This window comes from Orycteropus afer, unplaced genomic scaffold (assembly GCF_000298275.1).
Source record: "Orycteropus afer afer isolate SDZICR_OR568_19922 unplaced genomic scaffold, OryAfe1.0 scaffold00074, whole genome shotgun sequence".
Lineage (NCBI taxonomy): Eukaryota > Metazoa > Chordata > Mammalia > Tubulidentata > Orycteropodidae > Orycteropus > Orycteropus afer.
Window position 1 is genome coordinate 2,720,813 of NW_006921661.1, and position 23,780 is coordinate 2,744,592.

The 23,780-nt window shown below is 41.8% G+C and overlaps 1 protein-coding gene across 1 annotated transcript in view; it reads left to right on the plus strand.

Moving 5' to 3' along the window:
• Window positions 1–21,100, plus strand: part of INTS4 (integrator complex subunit 4) — a 174,688-nt gene extending 153,588 nt beyond the window's left edge. Inside the window, exons 18-23 of the mRNA XM_042780954.1 lie at window positions 2,949–3,079; window positions 10,590–10,649; window positions 12,783–12,942; window positions 13,155–13,298; window positions 17,099–17,219; window positions 20,922–21,100. Of these exons, the coding sequence (XP_042636888.1) occupies window positions 2,949–3,079; window positions 10,590–10,649; window positions 12,783–12,942; window positions 13,155–13,298; window positions 17,099–17,219; window positions 20,922–21,100 (795 nt within the window). The remainder of the gene's footprint in view (window positions 1–2,948; window positions 3,080–10,589; window positions 10,650–12,782; window positions 12,943–13,154; window positions 13,299–17,098; window positions 17,220–20,921) is intronic.
• Window positions 21,101–23,780: the final 2,680 nt, after the last annotated feature.

Consider the following 23,780-nt stretch of genomic DNA (forward strand, 5'->3'; position numbering starts at 1 on the left):
TTTACTTGTGTTTTATTGACTATGCAAAAGCATTTGATTGTGTGGATCATAACAAATTGTGGATAACATTGAGAAGAATGGGAATTCCAGAACACTTAGTTTTACTCATGAGGAGCCTGTACATAGACCAGGAGGCTGTCGTTCAAACAGAAAAAGGGAACACTGCATAGTTTAAAATCAAGAAGTGAGTGCGTCAGGGTTATATTCTTTCACCATACTTATTCACTCTGTACACTAAGCACATAATCTGAGAAGCTGACTATATGAAGGAGAACATGGCATCAGGATTAGAGGAAGAACCATTAACAACCTGAGATATGCTGATGACACAACTGTGCTTGCTGGAAATGATGGTGACTTGAAGCACTTACTGATGAACATTGAAGAATACAGTTTGATGTATGGATTACATCTCAGTAGAAAGAAAATGAAAATCCTCACAACTGGACCTATAAGCAGTATTACAATAAATGAAGAAAAGATTGAAATTGTCAAAGACTTCACATTGCTTGGTTCTATTATCACCGCCAATGGAAGCAGCAGTCAGGACATCAGATGATGTACAGCACTGGGCAATTCAGTTGCAAAGGATCTCCTTCAAGTGCTGAAGAACAAAGATGTCTCCTTGAGGACTAAGATGTGGCTGACACAAGCCATGGTATTTTCAGTTGCCTCATATGCATGTTAGAGCTGGACAATGAATAAGGAAGACCAAAGAAGAATTGGTGCTTTTGAGCTGTGGTGTTGGCAAAGTACCATGGAGTGCTGAAAGTACCATGGAGTGCTAAAAGAACTAATAGGTCTGTCCTGGAGGAAGTGCAGCCAGAATGCTCCTTAGAGGCGAGAATGGCCAGACTTCTTCTCACCTACTGTGGTCATGTTGTCAGAAGGGACCGTTCCCTGGAGAGGGATGTCATACTTGGTAAAGCGGAGGGTCGATGAAAGAAGGGAAGACCCTCAATGAGATGGATTGACATGGTGGCAGCAGCGATGGGCTCAAGTATAGCAAGGATCATAGAGCTGGCTCAGGACTGGGCGGTGTTTCGTTCTACTGTGTGTATGGTCGCTATGAGTCGGAGACTACTTGTTGGCACCTAACAGCAACAACAACAACATGATTATGACTCAGTGCAGAGCCAATGATGGTAACTGGTATTTTTATATTATAGTTCACTAAATGATTTCAAATCTTTTTTCTTAATTAACCCTCACAATAAGTCCATAAGATAGGAATAAGGATCAAGTCCAATTTACAAATGAGGCAATTAAGACTTAGTCAAATGAGGCAATTAAGACTTAGTAGAGTTGAACTCATAGAGATACAGGTAACAGAGTCAGAACTTGAGCTCATATCCTCTGAAACCCAGAGCCTTGTTTTCTTTCCACTGTGTTGTCCAAACTCTCATCTGGTCCAGATTCTCTCTCAGACCTGCTCTGCGGCTTCATTTTAGACAAATATAACTTGACTTAATGATCCATCTTAGGGGGGTTAGGGCCAGAGATAAGTAGTTCAGAAGGAAGAGAGAAGAAAAATTATCATTCGTAGTGCCTAAGGCACTTGACTGCTAATCAGAAGGCTGGCGGTTCAAACCTACCAGCCACTCCTCAGAAGGAAGGTTGGGCAATCTACTTCCGTAGTGATACCGCCTTGGAAACCCAAGAAGGGGTCTCTGTGAGTCAGGTCCAACTCGACGGCATATAACAACAATAACAACATGTGCCAGACACCACGCTAAGTACTTTCCGTGCCTTACTAGTCATGTAAATTTTGGGATGTTGGTGCTATTCCTTTCCTATTTACAGATAGGGAAACTAAGGTTCTGTGTAATTATGCAACTTGTCTTACTATTAATAATAGTAAGAAAGCCTAGAGTTATTTCTCTGACCCCAAAGCCTCTAATGTGAGGCAGGCACAGAAGGAGAAGAAAAGCCTCAGTGGGATGTTGTTGTTGTTGTTGTTATTTGCCATGGAGTCAACCCCAACTCATAGCATCCCCTCCTTGGGTTTCCAAGGCAGTATCACTACAGAAGTAGGATTGGCCAACCTTCCTTCCGAGGAGTGGCTGGTGCATTTGAACCACCAGCCTTCTGGTTAGCAGTCAAGTGCCTTAGGCACTATACCACCAGAGCTCCAGTGGGATGGAAACAGCTAATTTGGATAGAATGGAGCAAGAGTTGAAGATACAGTAGTCTCAGGAATATCACTACTTGTAAAAATTGCCTAGATAGAACAAAAAGAAATACCAGTTTCTGCAAAAAAAAAAAAAAGTTTAAGATGCACTTGGCTTGGGCTGGGGTCACAGACATTATTTTCAGCACTTACTCCCTCCATGAAGGTGGCATGGGCCCAGGTGGTGTTTTGTTCTGCTGTGCATAGAGTCACTATGAGTTGGACACGACTCGACGGCACCTAACAACAACATTCCCTCTTCATGTCTAGAGTTCTTTTGCAGCAGACCAGGCCTGTGGCATAGCCTGCTTGGATGACTAACATACAGTTTATGGGCCTAATTCCTAATGTTTATTCTTAAGGATTTTTTCCTAGAGATTGGATTTCCCCACATAGTATATATTCATTTATCCCACAACACAGTCAGTTTGTGTAGGGTAATAAGTTGTGCATTACAGTTTCATCAGTGATTAAAAACTTACACATCTTCACATCCTCGATTAGGATGATTTTATTAGCAGATAAAGTCTCTGTTAATGAAGAAATAATTTATTTTCTTTTCACAAGTCTTACTATGCTAATTCCTCCCAACACTTAAAAGCATAGGCATTTTTAAAATTTCAGTTCAGAATTAAAGCATAGGTATTTAAAAAAAAAAAAAAAAATCTCAGCTCAGAGTTTTACCTAGAAGATTTAACGAAATTCTGTGTTGCTCTCAAGTAAGACTGTTAGGACTTTTTTCTTCTTTTTTTTACTCTTAATGACCTGTTCTTTTTAGATCATGGAAGAGACCTACAAAATGGAGTTCATGTACAGTGGTGTGGAAAATAAACAAGTGGTGATTATACATCACATGAGGCTGCAGGCCAAAGCTTTGCAACTTATAGTAACGGCACGAACTACTCGAGGGTAAGATGTGGAGCTGGCTAGAAGTGACATGGTCTTTTCAAAGACATTTCCAAATGCATTCAGAGATCTCAGCAAGGGCAATGATGAATTAAATGATATTTAGGAGAGATGAGCTAAGGGATATGCAATCTCTTCATTTTTCAGATATTCTAAGTCCTGTTGTTGGATCAAATTACATTCCTAGAAATCCAATCATGTTTCTCTCCCTTGCTAAAAACCCTCCTGTGGCTCTCCATTGTTTCTAGCGTGACAGAAGACTTTACCTGATAACAAAGATATTCTGTATAGTCCCACTTAATTGATTTCTTTAAGAATTTAGTACCAGGAATCACTTTTCCTTTTCTAAAAGGACTAGTAAGCTTTCTCCCAGGCAGTAGAGACAAATTAAGAGAATATATTGTGGAGTCAGACTACCTTGTTCCAGTCCTGACTTCTCCATTTACTAGTAGTTTGATTATATACTATTTCTCCATCTGTAAAATGAAGATAATGATAACATCCATTTCGTGGTTTCTGTGAAGAATAAATAGGATAATCTATGTAAAAGCATTTGCAAGTACTAAGTACACAGTAAGAACTCAGTATAAAGGTAGATATTAGACTTTCGGATAACAGGAGTCACCATGTATCATTGATTCTAAAATGTACATTTTTAGTTATTTTAACTAATCTGAAATCAGATATTTTGATGGCATGTCACAGTGTGATTGAAAGTATTTTTGTGTCTCAGTGTTCCAGAAAGTAGAAGTGTTATCTTAAGAGTGTTGGTATCCAAAAAAAAAAGGGATGGTATCACATATAAAGTGCAATACAGAACTTAAATAACTGGTTGCCAGCTCACAGCACAATTCAGTGTTCATCCAGCAGCTTGCTTAATCTAAAAAGTGATACAGAGAAACAAATATAAGTGTTTAAGTAAACACTTAAAAATCCTATGTAAAGAACATTCTGAATGTCCATATAAGGAGAACTAACAGGGGGTCCACTATCCACCTCTTGGAAGGAAGGTTAGGCAATCGACTTCTGTAGTGATACCACCTTGGAAATCTTAAGAGTGGTCATTGTGAGTCGGATCCGACTCGATGGCAGTGAGTAACAGGGAGCAAAATTATAACTTCTTAGGCACAGTCAACCACCCTAATGGAGTGAGTTGTTGGACCTCTGGGCTCAAGACCATGGTCATGGGGACATCAAGCTCAACTGGCATAACATAATACACATTGTTCTACATCCTACTTTGGTGAGTAGCAAGAGGGGTCTTAAAAGCTTGCAAGCGGCCATCTAGATACAACTATAGGTCTCTCCTCATCCAGTGCAAAGAATAATGAAGAAAACGAAAGATACACAGAAACAGTTAGTGCAAGGGACTGGTGGTCCATGCAGACCTTAGCCGATATGACCATAAGACCAGGAGAACTAGATTGTGCCTGGCTACTCCTGTCAACCACTCAAAAAGGGATCAGTGCAGGAGATCCTGGATAGAGTGGGAGAAAAGTGTGGAACGAAATTCAAAATCATAAAAAATACCAGCTTTACTGGTCTGATAGAGCCTTTTGAGACCCTGAGACTATGGCCCCTGGTTACCATTCTGGTCTGGAATTGAACTCATTCCCGTGGTTTACAGTCAAACAGTAGACAGGCATGTAGGGTGAACATTTACATTAGGTAGATACTTTCCTTAGAATGATCAATCCTGGGAGAACAGAAGAGCAGTATTTGCACAGGAAGATAGCTCGGGGCAGGAATGCATAGGAAAGAAGGACACAAGGAAGAGGTAACTACTGGGAGGAAGTGGGAAGAGAGTTGTTAACATTGTGGGAGAATTACAATCAAAGTCACGAATCATAATGTGTATGTACTGCTGTATGGAAAAAGAATTTTCTTTGTAAACTTTCACCCATATCAGAATAAAAATTTAAAAAAATAAAAAAAGGAAGAAGATGTAATACTTTAAATCAGTGATGTACGCTGTGGTAGTTAAGTTTGTGTGTCTACTTGGCTGGGCCACGTTTTGAGTGGCTGAGCAGCTGGTGGTAGTTATTCCTCATGATGAGACTGGCAATCAACTCCATCATGGGATCTACCACAAGCAGCTGAGTAGCTGCTGTAGGGATGTGGTCTGCTTCCCATATGTAAGAAACAGCTTTGGGAATGGTCTCTAGCCTATTGGCATGCTTGAACCCTGCATGTAGCCAAGTCATTATTCAATAGCCTGTCATGCCCTGACGATCTTGGGATGTTCAGTGGACTTGAGTCAGTGGCCTGCTGTGTTGTTTGGTAATAGTGGGACTGTGCCTTGTTACTTGTCAACCTTTAGCTTGTCAGTCTCAGCAGCTAGCAGCTGTTTGAGTGAAGAAAAAGCCTCTAGCTTCAGTGGGCTGGGAGCAGGAGGCAGAGCTGAAGCCCAAGGTTGAGGGGTTTTCACCCAGCCCCTAGAGCCTGGCGCTTTGAACTTGGACTTAAAGCCTCCAAAACCATAAGAGAATGAACTCCTGTTTGTTCAAGCCATCCCATTTGTGGTGTCTTCTGTGAGAGTGGCACTAAAACCAAAAAACCAAACACACTGCCATCAAGTCAGATCCGACTCATAGTGACCCCCCCTTGGGTTTCCAAGGGGGTATCTCTAAGGAAGTAGATTGCCCAGCCTTCCTTCTGAGGAGTGGCTGTTGAGTTTGAACCACCAGCCTTCTTTCTGGTTAGCAGTCTAATTCCTTAGGCACTAGACCACAAGAGCTCCTAGAGCAGCACTAGATAACCAAGACATACACTTCTACCTTTGTTGTTGTTGTTGTTATGTGCCGTGAAGTCTGACCTGACTCACAGCGACCCCTTCTTGGGTTTCTGAGGTGGTATCACTAAGGAAGTAGATTGCCCAACCTTCCTTCTGAGGAGTGGCTGGTGAGTTTGAACCGCCAGCCTTCTGGTTAGCAGTCAAGTGCCTTAGGCACTATAGTACCAGAGCTCCTGTTTCTACCTTTAGGGACCAAAAAAAAAAAAAGAACTTTCTGAATAAAATATTTCTTCACTTATCTTAATAGTGACCTGAAAAATCAGGTTATGATTTAATCTTAGCAATATCATTTAGCATATGTTTAATGCCAACTTTGTGCTAGTCATAGATGAGAAAAACAGATGTTTGCGATGGCATATATGTTTATATATTATTATTGTAGAAAATTAAAATATTACAGAGTTAAGTGAAGGTTCCTTTGTAGTCCACTCTTAAAACAGTCACTGTCAACTTCATGTATATCATTCAGACTTTTCCCAAGCATGTGTAGATTATAAATGTGTGTGTATTAACATAAGTGGAATTATAGTATAGTTTGCTGTTCTGCTTTCTATTCTTTTTACCCAACAGTATATCTTCCCATGTCATTATATAAAGACACTAATATATTTGGTCTTACTCATGCTACCTAATTTATATTTTCCATTTGCATAATCCCGCTTTTTTTTTCCCCCCCGTTTCCTAATATTTGCAGGATTGTTTTCTTGCTTGTTTTTCCCTCCAGGAATTTGAAAGTTCTGTACCCTAATTCTAACCTAGCCATGTGAGAGAGGCAGTAGTGCATAGTGGTTCAGAGGGTTATAGTGCCACAATGCTTGGGTTCAAATCTTGACATTTGTAAACTTTGTGACCTTAGACAAATTATTCAATACTTCTGTGCTTCAGTTTGTTCTCTGTAAGTTAAATTGGGATGCTGATCATACCTACTTCTACATTATAGGGTTATTGTAAGAATTATATGTAAAGCCCCATAAAATACTGTCTGGCCCATTCATAGTATAAACATTTTATAAATGTCAGTTAGTATCGGTGATTAATAGTGTTATTCCATATATATATTTGTGATTTGGGTGAAAGTTCACAGAGCAAATTAATTTTCCATATAAAGTTCATACACATTTTATCTCATGACACTGACTGCAGTTCCACACAGTATATCAGCTCTCTTCCCACTTACTTCCCATAGTTACCTCTTCCCTGTGTCCTTCCCTCCCAGGCACTCCCACCCCTGAGCTGTCTCCCTGTGCAAATACTGCCCTTCTGTTCTCCCATGATTGATCTCTCCAAGGAGTGTATCTGCCTGATGCAAATGTTCCCCCCATTTGCCTGTCTTTTGTTTGGCTGGAAGCCACTGGAGTGCATTCAATTCCAGATCTGAGGGTGGCTAGGGGCCATAGTCTTAGGGGTCTCACCAGGCTCTATCAGACCAGCAAACCTGGTCTTTTTTTTATGATTTTGAGTTTTGTTCCACATTATTCTTCCACTTTGTCCAGGATCTCCTACACCAATCACCCTCTGAGTGGTTGACAGTGGTAGCCGGACACCATCTAGTTCTTTTGGTCTTGTGTAGGCTTAGGATCACATGGTCCCCTTATATTATTGACAAACATATTGAATTTGTATTTATCACTCAAAGAAAAGAAAAACCAACTCATTGCCATTGTATTGGTTCCAATTCATAGCAATCCCCACTTGGTATCCAAGGTCATAAATCTTTATTATTTACCAAGTACATTGACCCCCTTTTCTTTTGCAAAGCAGCTGGTGGGTTTGAACTGCCAAACTTCTGGTTAGCAGTCCAATGCCTTAGGCACTGCGCCACCAGAGCTCCTTATTTATCATGCAGCGTAAAAAAAATTAAACAGAATCTATGATTGTCTCTGTATCTCCAAGATGAAGCTTTAGTGTACTTTATTTATTTGAACATCTCATAATGTCTAAATAATTTAGAATTTTAGTTTCAGTTTATTATGTTTTTGTAGACTCGACGGCAAATAACAACAACAATATGTCTCTTGCTTAACAATTCTTTCTTAAAATATGCACAGAAATCTTCACAACTACATTATCAAAATTATCTCAGATTTGTCCACCACTGTTCTTTTCACAAGGAGCTCTGGTAATGTAGTGCCTGAAGTATTTGACTGCTAACCAGAAGGTTGTTGGTTAAAATCCACCAGCTGCTTCATGGAAGGACTATGGGGCAATGTGCTTCTGTAAAGATTTACCGCCTCGGAAACCCAAAGGAGGTCACTATGAGTCAGAATCGACTCGATGGCAGTGAGTTTGGGTTTTGTTTTTTTTTTTTTTTTGGTTTGGTTCTTTTCACACTATTGTTAACCTTTTAAAATTTCTTATTCTAATTCATTTCTATTTGACAAGAACACATTCTCTTTTCATTGCTTTTTGGAACAAGTGTGTAAGTAGTAGCCTCACGGAGACCTTGAATGTCTGAAACTGTCTTTCTTTTGCTCTTAAACATAAATGGAACTCTTTAGGAACTCTGTAAATATTGCTGTGCTGCCTTTTCGTGCATAGTGTTGCAGTCACGTGTCCGTTGTCAGTCTGGTTCTCTTTCCTTTGTAAGTAGCTTATTTTTTCTGGCTCAAGGCTATAAATTTTTTCTTTTTAGAATTCAGAAATTTCACCAGGATATATCTAGGTATGTGTTTTTTCCCCCAGTGTTCTTCCTGACTTTCAATAGGACTTTGAAGTCTGAACACTGTTTTTAGCTCAGATTTGTTTTTCCCCCTTCCTTGTCACTTTTTCCATACATTCCAGTCTCTTATACTGGAACTTTCAGTATTGGATCTCCTGGATCTCTTTTACCTTATCTCTTCTCTCATAATTTCCATTTCTTTGTTTTCTATGTTCTGAGTAAATTCCTCAGTTTGCTCTTTTAGTTCCTGATTATCCTTCTAACATCTAGTAATATTCCATTATTTTTTCAGACTTATAAGTAAAACTCTAAACTGATTAAAATTGGTAGTTGATATCGACTTCCCCAGCAATTGTAGGTCAATGTTTGATTCCCCCTAATGGGCTTTTCTTCCTCAAACAAAAGGAAAGCTGGGGGTATTTAGTGACAGCCCAATTCCATGTGGCATGTAAGGGAAGCTCCATATTCTTGTGTGGGGTTTGGGGAGTTCCCAGATCTTTTGGTATTTTACTACTTGGAAGCTCTCCAACCTGGTTCTGTGTAAGGAGGCCAAAAAATGGCACTGCTTGGCAAGATTGCTTTCCTTTGAGGTCCAACTTGGCCAGTGGTCTCCCCTCCAGCCGTTCCACCCCTGCTGGTCTTTGGTGTGTTAACCTCACTATCAAATTTCAATTCCACTTTTGCTAGTTTATCAAAGAATTAAGAAGGTTTCAAGTGCTCCCTTATTTTCAGGAAAAGAATTCAAATGAATGTTGCTTAATCTAGAGTAGGCTTCCCTTTGTGGTTTTCCATTTATTTATTCACTCACCAAGTATTTATTGAATAGCTGCTTGTGCTATGAAGTATTCCAGGCACTAAGCATAGAGTGATGAGTAATACTAAGTCCCTACTATCATGGAACTTACATGTTAACAGAAAGACTACACCAGGCTGTTAAGAACCATGAAACCATTCTCTTAATATTTTTTATATAAGGAAAGATTACGTGATGGTTGTTATTTTCTTGATTAGGACTTGACCAGTGAATACTGTATTAATGGAAATAAACTCATACAGAAATTACATACAAGAAATAGAAAGCACACAAAGATCAACAGGAAAATGTGTGTGTGATTAGTAAAGTATAGTAACCTAGCATGTTGGCTTGGATTATTTAGGTATAGAGTAAATAAGTGGTTACTGAAATTGTACTGTGAGGCCAAAGAAGCCAAGAAGGAGAGGAAGGAGCATACTGTGAATCTGTGGGCAAAGGAGGAACAAAATCTTTTTCCTTTCTGCATGATAATTTGACCTTTGGTTAACTTTTTAGATCTGTTTCCTGGAAGGAAACCTGATAAAGGTAGTATGTCAACTATGTTACTAGGCAACACTGCTATGGTAAAATGATCCCTGAACTAATCTAAATTGCACCTAGATTATGAAGAGCTGTAAATGAACTATAGTTACCTGATGCAGACAGATACCACAGCTTTGGGCTTCTTGAGTACAGTGATTCTTGTACCTAGCATATCCCTTAGGAAGACCCTGGAAGCTATGCCATACAGTTGTTACAAGAGATGATGGCACCTGTGGGGCATGAGACTGCTAAGCCAGGATGGTCCCCACACCCACTTGATGTGGATCTTGTCCCCTTGCACCTGAGCTGTCACTTGCAGGATTAAAGAAGATAGCTACTGGACAGCCATGTGGCTTGCTGAACGAATTGCTGGAAAGATTCCCACAGAAGAGGAACGTAATGCTGCACTGCCTGCAAGTCGTGCTGCTTGTCCTGTATCCTTAGTGAATCTGGTCCCCAATGTGGCCTATGATAGATAGTCTTTGATTCTGGGTGTTTGTTGAGCCTGATGGGCACGTCAGTGTTTTAGTGAGGCCTTGGGATCCTGGACAGATATTCCCCTCCAAATCCATTTCTTTTTCTTAGAGATCATTTTTATGGTATAAATATGCCTGTTTTCCTGTCATGTTGGCTCAAGTTTCTGAGGCTTTGGTCTTCCTCATTTCTCATTTTCCATATTTGATAAGCACATAAGGTATTATTATTTCACTTTTTTTTCCTGCAGAGTTGACCCCTTATTTGGAATGTGTGAAAAATTCTTACAGGAAGTGGACTTTTTTCAGAGGTAAGCATTTCATTACTCTTCTGGCTTATTAACTCTTAGTTATACAGGGTCATAACACATATAGGGCAATAAGAATGATCACAAACTAGAATTTCTTGTTTTGCCAATGTATCTAAACTATCATGCTGTGGCAATGTGCCCTAACTTGGGCATTTTCTTCAATGGTGTATGACTTCTTTAAGTTGAGTTTCCTACCTTAATGGACAATGGAATAATAAAAACATCAGGAATCATCATTTGTACTTAGCACTCAGCAGGGCCATAAAAAAGACAAGTATTCTATGGGAAACTCATAAACTCTCAGTTCCTTTTGGAGAAAAATCACTACTTGTCCATTCATTCTACTCACCACTCTTCTTAGATAACTGAATTAATTATTTTCTCCAGAATCTACAAATTATAATTCTGTAGATAACTTTCATTTTGTAGAAGAGATACGTCTTCTCAGGGTTCTCTATGAAGCAAATAAGTTAAAACAAATACAGTAGATGAATGAAAGGCTTAAGCAAAGAAGTCAGGGTTAAGGTGGTAACCAGACCTGTGGTGTGCTAGTAATATATTGGGAAGAGGACACTGACAGGATTATAAAGCACTTGATTAAGTCACGTTTTTTTTTTTTTTTTTCATTTCTTCCACCCCTTATTCTGCCCCTGTGAACTTTACCAAACCTGAGGTTTATATGACCATACATAACAAAAACCAAAACCAAACTCACTGCCACTGAGTTGATTCCAACTCATAGCAACCCCTATTGGGTTTCCAAAGCTATAAATCTCTACAGAAGTAGATCGTACCATCTTCCTTGTGTGAAGCAGCTGGTGGGTTTGAACTGCTGACCTTCTGATTACCAGCCAAATGCCTTATCCACTACATCCCCAGAGCTCCTTATATGACCCTACACTTAATTTTTTTTTTTTTTTCATTTGAGTAGTGATAATCAGTAAACCAAGAGCTCTGGTAGCATAGTTCCTAAGGCACTTGACTGCTAACCAGAAGGCTGGAGGTTCAAACTCACCAGCCACTCCTCAGAAGGAAGGTTGGGCAATCTACTTCCATAGTGATACTGCCTCAGAAACCCAAAGAGGGGTTTCTATGAATTGGGGCCAACTCGATGGCACAGAACAACAACAACAATCAGTAAACCAGTTGTTGTCAAGTCTACTCTAACTCATGATGACTCTGTATGTCAGAGTAGGACTGTGCTCCATAGAGTTTTCAGATGCTTATTTTGGGGAAGTGTATAGCTAGGTGTTTCTTCTAAGGTGACTCTGAGTGGACTCAAACTGCCAGCCTTTTGGTTAGGAGCCAGTGGTGTTGACTGTACCACCCACAGCTTCCAATAAGGCTGGGCTACAGTACCATCCTTTACCAGCAGGCGCTGCTTGCTAACAAATGGTCACTCTAGGTTGGTTCTTTAAGATCACAGTTTACTATATGAACAAAGTTCACACTTTTGGTTTTAGAATTTTAAGGTAGAGAGTCTGTTTTTGCACGGTTAGGTTGAGATTTTTCTCAAAGGTGGCAACTCTAAAATGCCAAAGTTTCTGATTTGTTGTTAACAAGAACTGCATATTCTTTTTTAATTTAACCTCTGAGTCCCTATAGAAATATCACTTCCTCAGTGAACATCCTCTTGTATAAGGCAGAAGCACTGTGGAATCAGTCATAGCTAAAAATAAGTTACTTGACTTCTCTGGGCCTCAGTGCAACATCACTTGTCTCTGAGTCTCAGTGTTTCAGTCACATCAATGTAAGACTCATGAAGAAAGGCATTTTTCTCTCTTTTGCTCACTATTACATCCCCAGTGCCTAGAATACTACTTGGCACTTGGTGGGTGCTAAATACATACTTGGTCAATGAATTGATGGAAACAATAATTCTAATACTGCACAGCGTTGCTGGGAGGATTAAATAAGGAAATGTGCTGGTATATAATGGATATTCAGTAAATGGAGGCACCTATGATCATGTCAATAAGGTAAAATTACCTGGATACATGTCTATCTCAATCATGAACCATGAGCTCCTCCCAGCCCATCAATTTTCCTACCTTGGAGTTTAGCTGATGTTTGGGGCTCAGCCAGTTGTTAATGAGTGCATAATAGTCAGTTGCTTCTGTTTGTTCTCCCAAGGTGTTTCATCGCTGACTTGCCCCACCTACAGGACAGCTTTGTGGACAAACTTCTTGATCTTATGCCCCGACTCATGACATCCAAACCTACAGAAGTGGTCAAAATTCTACAAACCATGCTGCGGCAGAGTACCTTCCTGCATCTTCCCCTGCCAGAGAAGGTCAGGACTGTGCTGCTTCCGGCCAAATCTATCTAGAGAGTCAAAACTGCTTCCCTCGGTGGTGTGAATCAGTGGAACAGCTAGGTTAGGGCCTTTCTGTGGATTGACTCTCATAATGCCAGTCCATTAGATAAGGAGATAGAAGGTGAAGGGTCATGTTTTGTTGCCCAGGAATGACCTGACTTTAGAATCGTATTTCTTCTTGCTTACAGATCCACAAAGCGTCAGCCACCATCATTGAACCAGCAGGCGAGTCAGACAACCCATTGCGATTTACATCTGGGTTGGTGGTGGCCCTGGATGTTGATGCAACCCTGGAACATGTACAGGATCCTCAGAGCACTGTGAAGGTTCAGGTGTGTAAGGTTTAGGACCCATGGAGCGTCTATGTGCTGGCTTTGTGTTGAAGCATTTAATTTTAGCATCCCTGTAATTTCTATCTGAAGGACAGAATCTGGAGAGGAAGAAGAGATGAACCTCTGGAAAACAGCCTGGGCTTAAATCTGTTGGGAGTATGAACTGGAGCAAGTTACTTTAAACTATGAACCCTAGATTCTACAACTGACAAATAGGAATATAATGGATATTTTATTGAGATGATGGCACTCAGTAAAACTTTGCTTAACAATAGAGTCCTTTTTGTTCCCATAATATGAGGTTAAGACTTGATCTTTTCAAGGCTACAAGCAAACTGTAATAAACAAGTCCTTTTCAGGCTGTGGGTGGACCAGCTGACAAAGATCTATGGATGGAAAACAACAATCACTAGGAAGTATCATTTCCCAACTTTGATAGATATATTATAGATATATGAGATGCCTAATCAATTCAGACAGTCTGCCATTAGGTCCCACAAACAGCACTATCCATTTATTCATCCTTCCTTCCTTCCATCTATTCATCCATCCATGTAGTCATGTTTACTCTGTTGCATTGTGCTAAATGCTGAGGTTGCCAAGGAAAATAAGTTCCTACCCTTTGGATTCTTACAGTTTCACTGAGAGACAGACAAATGAGCAGACAGTTATAAAGCACTGAGACATGCAGTAGTGAGGTATGCACAGATAAGTTAAGAATATGAAGGAGAGGCACTCAATTTGGAGAGTGGAATGAAGGGTGGGAAAAGGAAAGGCTTTGTGGAGATGCTGGTGTGTGGATGGGGTCAGAAAGATAAATATGCAAAAGACGAAAAGGGTGTTCTAGGCAGAGGGGATGTGAGTTAAAGGGTACAAGCACTGGCAATAAATACAATCAGAGAACAGAAATACAGTCTAGCACATGCAGGGAAGGCCCCCTGGGGGAGGCAAAGATGACTCAGGCCCTGAAGATGGTACATTTTTGCTGTTGTAACAGTGTAGGAAATAGCCTCTGGCTTCCCTTCAGGAATTAAAAATAGTGAGACCTACAGAGAATGAATTTTGAGCTAGTTGTGAAGTGTTCCTGCAGTTTTTCTTTACATCACTGGGTTTCCACCTGGAAAGCATTAATAAGTACTGATGTGAAGGTCTCTATCTACACCAATTAAATCAGAAACCTGAGAGTGGGGCCCAGTGGCATCACTGTTTTTTTAAGAACTCATAGGTTATTCTAATGTGCAACCAGAATTAAGAACCACTGTTTCACATTGTCCCTGGAGAGTTCACTGACCTACAGAGGATAAATGTGATTGCAGGAAGATCATTTACGGGTCATTTGCTTGACTCTTATCTGAAAGGTTCCCTCCAGAGCACTTCAGGTACATGTATGGCCAAATGTATAAGGAAAGGAACGTGGAAAAATCACTGCCCCATTGTGGGATGGCTCTGTGGTTACAAAATGCAGTCCAGTCCAGCCACCACTCCCTGAATACCTCCTCTGTACTGGGCACTGTTTTCCACAAAAGCAGACCTCTTGCCATCGAGTCGATTCCAAGTCATAGCAACCCTATAGGACAAAGCAGAACTGCCCCATAGGGTTTCTGAGACTGTATGTCTTTACAGAAGCAGACTGTCTCATGTTTCTCCCACGCAGCAGCTGGTGAGCTCCAACCACCCACCTTTTGGTTAGTAGCCCATCACTTTAACCACCATGCCACCAGAGCTCCTTGGGCATTGTTTTACATGCTAGGGATAAAGCAGTAAACAAGACACAGATTACATTCTCCATTAAAATAATATACGTCCATTCTTTAAAGCACAGCCTTCAAGAACACACAGTAACACTTTTGTTATAATTCAAGTTACTGTATTATACCTGATGATAAGGAAAAGTGCATTTTTTTAGTTCTGAAATTCAGAATATACTATATACTGGCCATTTTCTTCCCCTCACCTAAATGGGCCACAGGCTTTCTAACCTCCACTCTTGGGAGTATTGAGGATAGAAGGCAGGCTTCCAGCAGCCATTGCAGAGAGAGTCAAAGCTTCTCACAAACACTGGTTTTGCTGAGAATTCTAGGAGAGTCTGCTACCTTCGTCATTTTCTTTTCTGTGCTCATTACTCTTTCTGTCTCTCTCTCTCTCTTTAATGAAGCCTGAGTGTACTAGTCTTTCAAGATAATAGAGATCACAAAGCTGGGACACTTGCATCTTTCTGCTCTAGTAGGCGCATGGAACCTGGGGATAGTGGGGAGTAGCAGCTTTAAGGAATAAAGGTAGAATCAAAGTGAGACCCTAAGATCTGAGGAGGAATGAAAAGATTATGAGGCAAGTGGGCTGAGACATGTCTCCCAGGGTTTCAAAGTTGAATGACCTGTGTAGTTGCCTGACTCTGCCCTTATCAGTATATGCAAATCCCAGGTCATGTCTGTTTCTAGGATCAGCTTCATTTGTTCACTTGGTTCATTTGTACACTGTGCGGTATAAAAGGCCCTCTACACAGATAGCTGTGATCCCTCTGGGATGCTGAGGAAAGAACTCCAGCAGTTTGGGAGATTTAAAGAACTGGCCAATAATTTGAGCAGACTCTTCATTGAGCACTCTTTCTATAGAAAGAGACAGACAAACATCTTCCTAGATGCTTGTAATTAAGTGCAGATTGTACATTTTATGAGATCACCTTAGCGCGTAGTGGTTGGTGATGGACGCTGGGCCAGGGTGTGATCAGAGCCAGGAAAGGAGGGAGGCACCCTGATTCGGGTGCCCGAATAGGCTTTTCACATTCCAGATTCATATTCTTACCTGTGCTTGTACTCACTCTTACCACTCATTCACCTTGAATTCGGGGAACTTTTACCCAAACACTGTTTTGTGCTGGGGCAGGAGATGTAGAGATTTCTACAGTATTGCCTTCCCTCAAAAAACAGTCTTTTATTTATTTTTAATTGTGATCTGTGTGGAAGTTTATAGCACAAACTCATTTTCCATTCAGTAGTCCCTACACGTTCTGTTTGTGACGTTGATTACAGTCCCCATAATGTAACAGCTCTCTTTCCACTGCCTCACTGGGCCCTTCTTCCCTGCGCACTCATACCTTTTGAACTATCTCCTGGCACAAATGCTGCCCTTCTGATCTCGCACGATTGATTATTCTAAGGAGTGTCTCTACCTGGTAATTGTTCACCTTGCAGACCTCTCTGTTGTTTGGCTGAAAGTTAAGCCATGGGAGTGAGTTTAATTCCAGGTCTGAAGGGTGACCAGTTTCTGTTAGACCAGTTAAGCCTGGTCTTTTTTATGATTTTGAGTTTTGTTCCACATTTTCTCCCACTCCATCTGGGATCTCCAATTGTGATCCCTTTCCTAGTAGTTGGCAGTGGTAGCCAGGCACCACATAGATATTCTGGTCTCTGGTAATGTAGGCTGAGGTTCCCATGCTCCACTAGTCCCTTGGACTAATGTTTTCCGTACATTTTTTATTTTCTTCACTCTTCTTTGCTCTGGACAAGGAGAGACCAGTTGTTGGATCTTAGATGACCACTCACAAGCTTTTAAGACCTCAGTTGCTACTCACTAGAGTAGAGTGGGATGTAGAACATGGTTTTCGTGTAGCATGTTATGCCAGTTGGGTTTGATGTCCTTCATGACCATAGTCCCAAGCCTGCAGGCCCGGAGAAGGAACCGTCATTATGAAGGCTCGCGTCATCTTGTTTTCCTCCTGTTTTTGTGTTCACATCAGATATCACTAGCAGTTTTGTTCAAAGTCCATGGCTCTTCCTGCCTCTTTTTCTGTCACCTCTTAGGTCGTATATCCAGATGGCCAAGCTCAGATGATCCATCCCAAGCCTGCAGACTTCCGGAATCCTGGCCCAGGACGGCACCGGCTCATCACTCAGGTGTACCTCTCCCACACTGCCTGGACAGGTAGGTGTCAGTCGGCCAACTTGGGCAGGAAAATGTCCTCCTGGGGATCACACCCACCCTCAAGCGTTTGATTCCTGCAGTTGGAAAAGTACATGGTTGAACTAGGCCTTCTGAGAACTGACCTTGATTTCTTAAGGAGTTTATAAGCTCCTTAACTAGGTACGTTTGGACTAATTTGCTACACTGCTTTGATCACATGAGGAGCAAGGTTCTGTAAGAAGCTATATAGGAGAATTATGGTGACGATTTTGTGAGTACATACATATGTTAAAACCTTTGATCTTTAAATATGTGCAGGTTGTTGAATGTTAATTATGCAATAAATTATTTGAAAAAGGTGAACAATGTTATGAAAGAAAATGGCAAAAAGATGGGAAATTAGTAATTACGTATAGATGGTACTATGGTCTGAAATTCCTCTGTGAAACGAGCCTTAATAATAATCATCCAGGTCTCCTCTTCCCCTCTACATACAGTGAAAGAATATACTTTAAAATCAGTATCTTGTCTTATACCCAACTGTCATTTTCTTAAAGCTGCAAAATTAGACAAATACCACCATTTCATAGAAGTTCCAGATGCCTGTGCACGGTCAAGTGGAAGAGCAACTCTGGGTACTAACAGAATAATGGCTAAGTATCAACGAGAAAAAACAAGGTGGTTCCGTCAGTCACAGAACTCTTACTCTTCAGAGGGAAGAGCAAAAATGAATCCAAAAGAGCTTATAAAACTCCTTTAAACTTTGGCTCCTCTCCTGGCAGTGCCCCTTCCTTGGCTATCCCCAGAGGCAGTGCAGTGTCCTGGCCTTCTGTGTCCCAGCACAGTGAGATGGTACCAAATGTCCAAAGAGCATTCCCAGTGGCCTGGTTAATGGACTTAAAGTTTACACACCGGATCCAACTTAAGAGCAAAAATTGTTTTCCATACAGAAGAACATGACTCATCATAATGACAAAGGTTATGGGGGCACAATAGATGAAGACCTCTAACTGGTAAAATAATAACATTTTTAAGAAATTCACTTTTAAAATCGAGCTCCTGAAGGCAAAGGACTGTTTCCCATTTATTTCGGTATCCTGAGCAACTGACATAATATCTGGTACTTGCTAGATGTTGAATAAATTTGTTTTAATTCTCCTCCCTCCTCCCAAAGAAAACCAAACAATTAAATATGGAATGGTTAATAAGTTTGTTTTTAAAAAGAAGATATACAGGAGATTAAAATAGAATAGACTCTCATGGGACGAGCTCTGGGCTGGACACCAGGAGACTATTTTCTTATCCTTACTCTGCCATTGACTTGTTGTGTGACCTTGGACAAGTCACTGTGCCTCCCAGAGTCTTGTTTCCTCAACTTCAAAACAAAGATAACACCCTCACTCTACAGTTAGTTGTGAGGATTGCTTTGTCTGGAAATGACAGTTTTCTGTTTCTTACCAAAACTTTAAAATCTTTTTTTTGTATATGAACAGTACATTCCCCTCACTGCCCTTCCCTCCCACACGGGCTATTTGTGGGGTCATGCAGAGTAGCGTGATCTACTCATGTTTCACCCTTCTCACACAGTTATGGAGTATTTCATTTAATCCTTTGACCAACTTTGTGGTAGAAATCCGTTTTCTCGTCTTCATTTTATGCATATATGGAGGCTCAGAAAGCAGATGAGTGGTGCACTGAGGCTGGCATGCAGGTCTCCTAACTCAAATCCCTTGATTTTTCACTATGCCTTGCTCTCTCCTGATCTGGAGACACTGGAATGAAATGTGTTCTCATTTGAGCTGCATCTTCTTTCCTCTAATCCAAGAGATGGTACCTGGTGTTGGAAGGGAGCTCCTCCATTCCCTCAGCAGCTCTCTGTCAGGGACTTCTCCTCTTAGAGGCTGGGTACTGCCACATAGAAGGCTTTCAGTCCATACACTAGGTTTCCAGTCCCCCCTCCCTTGATAGGTGAACTTGAGAAAGTTATCTTACCTCTCTGTCTCATTTTCTTTATCTTCAAAATCCCATAAGAGATACATTCTTCCATTCATGAAGAGTAGGTTACATGATTTGTCCCAAATGATCTTTTGCCTCTTTTTCCCATAGCCCCTCCCTCTTGCTTTTGCTCCCTTCTCCCTTCCTCCTATGGCAGTGGCTTAAATTGGCCTTCTTAGCACATACCAGTAAGGGAAGGCAAGATGACCAGGCAGTGTTAAGTCCTACATCGACTTCCTCTGGTCTTATCAGGGTTTGACTCCTTACAAGTGCTGTGAAAGCCAGGGCAAGGGCTGGTTGGTGATTGGGGTTGGCAGCAGCTGTCTGGGACAGGAGAGGAGAGTGTAGTGGCAAAGCTGATCTTGGTGGCTGCCCTGAGTGAGAGATTCATCTGAAGCCTGGTACCAGAGAGCAGTTCTAGTTTTATTACAGACACACATGGCTGGTAAATGGTAATGCTGAGGCTGGTGGCGCCAGATTTCCCACTGAGCTCTGGGATTGGCTACGTTCCTTTGGCCTTGGCTGCCTGTGAGCCCTTCTCTCCCTGGAGAACAGCAGTCTAGTCTTTGTTCTAATCCCTAATGCAGAGTCGGGAAGTGACCTGGAAGATATCAGAGTGGGGCAGGGGGAGGCATTGGGACTTATCCCATTGTTGATTCAGATCCATCCAGCCCTCATTCCTACCCTCTGATCTCATCAGCTTTGGGGTCATCTTTAACACTTGTACCCTTTGCTGTAGTCAAACCTAGTAAAAGCAAACACCCCAAGCTCACACAGTGCCTGGCTTTTGTACTTGCTCTTCTGAAATCCCTTCCCCTTCTTTATAGAAGCCACATGGCTAATAGAAAGAGTAATTGCTTCAGCTTATGAACTTGTGTAGATCGAGGCTGTCATGTCACTTGGAGGCTCTCTGAGCTGTGGAACTATTTGGAGATCATGACGGTCTTTCATTCATGGTGCAGCACGATGTGAGCTCTGTGTTGCGTGCTTGGCACAGGGCAGGTGTTCTCCTTCAAAGTTTTCCTGGAATGCCCCCCTTGGCCCCCATGGCACTTCTTACAGACTCAATTAGAGCAACTCTCTCTTTGTCCTCAACCAAATGGTGAGCAACTTGAGGGGAGTCTTTTTTTCTCTTCTAGGACCTGTCACATTCAGATACTAGATTAGTATTATAATGAAATTTAAAAAAAGGTTTTCTGACATAATTTTAGGTCACTGAAACCTGTTTCTATCCATCAGTGAGAATTTTTTGGCAGAACTGTTTCCTAACTGAAGGCTTTTCATCCACTAAGAAAGCTGAGTCCATGGTTCTTGCAGCACTAAGGCTTGAGGTCAACTGCACAGGAAGTGCACAGCTGTCTGGGCATGAGAATCAGCCAGATGCCCCTTGTGGTCCTCTGTCTTGAGGTTGGAAGGGCTCTGTGGATGAACGGTTTATAGCTTGCCCTCTGATCATCTTAGCAGCTGTGGCTCTGAGCTGCAAGGAACCCATATGAGCCAGAGAAGGAGGTGGCAGAGAGGAATCACCCTCTGAAGGCTCAGGGTCAGCCTCACAGGACCCAGGCTGGGGAAGTGTTCTTGTTTGGTGAGGGCGAAGGGAGGGATGTGGACAGATGAAGAAAGTCCTTGAAACCCCACTGCATCCGTCTTTAATACTGCTTTACGTGACATTTCATCCATGGTCTTAGTGGTTGCCCAGTCATAGCAGCTTTGTCTTTTTCGTTCCAGAGCCATGCCAGGTGGAAGTGAGGCTGCTGCTGGCCTACAACTCCAGTGCCCGCATTCCCAAATCCCCCTGGATTGAGAGTGGTGAGGTGCCCCCACTGGTGGAGACCAGCAGCGAGGGCACCATCCCTTTCAGCAAGCCTGTCAAAGTTTACATAATGCCCAAGCCCGCACGGCGCTGAGTCACAAGCAGTCTTTACAGCCATGGCCGGAAGGCCCTTCAGTATCAGAACGAGCCGGAAGCCTGGAGCACCTCACCTGGAAAAGTCCTGTAGGCATAAGAAGAGTGCGATCCGTACAGTCTCATCTGCTAGCAAACACAGGGTAAATTATTTTCATTAAAAAAAAAAAAAACAACCTTGAAGTGTACTATTTTTTTCCCAAAACAATAAAGTTGAGAAAACACCAAGTTATTTTAGTTCCTGGTCCTTAAAATAAATGTGTATCCATAGGGTCAGCTTTTATACCACACGCTTATATATTCCTCAGGTGTGAAACACAAAGATCTGATTTTCCAGCCACCTTCACAGAACTGGTTATTTGAGCCATAATCTTGTTTCTGAAAGAGATAGTCATATAGCCAGGGCCAACTCCAAAGCAGCTTTTAACAGCTGTACATTTTCACCATCGACAGTTCCTGAATGACCCGTTATCTTGCTGAGAGGCTCCCTCCGTAGCTCAGGCAATAGCTGGGCCAAGGACTGACTGAAGAGCTGGTGAATGAATCATTTTCATCCCTGAGGGAAATTCTTGTTTTTCCCTGCCATTATCCTTAGAACCTCTATGGCTTTGAAAACACAGTATAAAACTAAAACCAGAGACTCTTGTATTTTGGAAAAGAAACCAGTAATACGGGAAAGAGGAATCCGTGTAAGAAAAAGAACAATGTCCCATTACGTCTCACATGAATCCAGCATTGGAACTTCTCTGTGAGTTAGCAGTTGTGATGTAGTAACAGTTAATGTTCAAAAAAGATGTTACACTGTGGCAAGGCATATGCTGTGTTCTCTACCTGTTTTTTTAATCCTCAAAGCCACATGAGGGCTAGGTGCTGTTTTTATCACCATTTTATAGATGAAGAAATTGAGGATTAGAGGTTAAGTCACTGGTGGAAAAAACGATACAGTAATAGTAAAGTCTGTATTCATATTCAAATCCAGGTTGTGCTCCCAAAGGCCTGAGCTTTATTGACCTCAAGGGAAGTGTATGGAAAAGTGTCTTCAAGTCTCCAGCCCTCTTGGACTCAGTTTCTCACCTGTAAAATAGAGATAATTACACTTCACCGCTGTTGAGGTTAATTAAATAATGTTTAGTAGAATCTGAATCTGTAGGCAGTCTTGATCATATTTGTAACTTTGAGAACTTATAAAAATAATAGCAGGATCATGCAATTATTCAGAGGTGGAGCTAGAAACTTAATTTAGGTATGTTTGACTTCTGGGTTAACATACTGACCATGTGCCCAACCAGGGTTGTAAGACTTTTACATGATGTCACTCATTCAACCATCACAACCACCCTATGGAAGTAGGTATTGTTATTATCTGATTTCACAAATAAGGCAACTGAAGTTCACATCTTCAGTAACTTGTCCTGTGTCTCATGACTAGTATAAAAATGGTATGGAGGAGGCATCTGATCTTCTCTAACTTCACAAGCTGGGAGGAGGATCAAGATCAGCAGCTCAAGGCTGATTCCTATGAGGTGGAGGTCAGCTATGCCTCCACCTTCCAACCTTTTTACCAATTCAGACACCAACCATCCCTCCCACAGCACTTAACTCTGCTGGGTTTGATAATTTGTTGCATTGAACTCACATAGAACTCACAGTTTACACAATTACGAGGTTTATTAGAGAAGGAATAGGTTATAGTTCAGGATCAGAAATGACCCAAGATACAGTTTTGATCAGGACAGCCTCTTATCAGCAGTGCCCACAGGCATACCTCTCTCTGGCCCTAGTCCTCAGACCTGGCCCCGAGGCCTCTGGCCTGCTCAGACAAGTCTTAAGAGTTGTAAAACTCTTTTAGCTCTGCTGATAAGTCCCTACAGGCACCCTGCTCCACTAGTAAGCCTCTCGCTCAACGTTGGCCAGTGTTCTCTCTCCTTTGGTCCCGAAGCCCACTGCAGTCTCCTGCCAAGTCTGGTTCTGCTGCAGCAGTTTGTTGCTGCTTTTTGCCATCTAACAGTGTTAGAGCCCTCTCTTTGTCTTCCAGGTCGAGGAGGTTCAGCGCAGGGATCTTGGGTCCAAAGGATATGGTCCACTCCTGGCTCTTTTTTGATAGTAGTGAGATCCCGCCCCACCCTTTCTGCTTCTGGGATGACCAGTCCCCATGGTAGAGTTCCATACACCTTATTTTCATGGTCCCACCCCCATAGGTGTGCCATGCACCTTGTTTACCTTATTAGCAAGCTATCCAATCCCCTGGGTAGGCCAGTACCTCACATTTGCATAGTCCTGTCATTGGGAGCTCTGGTAGCATAGTGGCTAAGGCACTTGACTGCTAAACAGGAGGCTGGTGATTCAAACCCACCAGCCCCTCCTCAGAAGGAAGATAGGGCAATCTACTTCCGTAGTGATACCGCCTCAGAAACCCAAGGAGGGGTGGCTATAAGTTGGGTCCAACTCGACAGCACATAACGACAACAACCCTGTCATTTGGCAGGAATTATAAAGACTGGCTAGAAGGGCCATACTAAGTAATTCACTGGAACTAGTAAATGATGAGGAGAGAGCTCTGGTAGCGTAGTGCCTAAGGCACTTGATTGGTAACCAAAAGGCTGGCAGTTCAAACCCACCAGCCACTCCTCAGAAGGAAGGTTGGGCAATCTACTTCTGTAGTGATACCACCTCAGAAACCC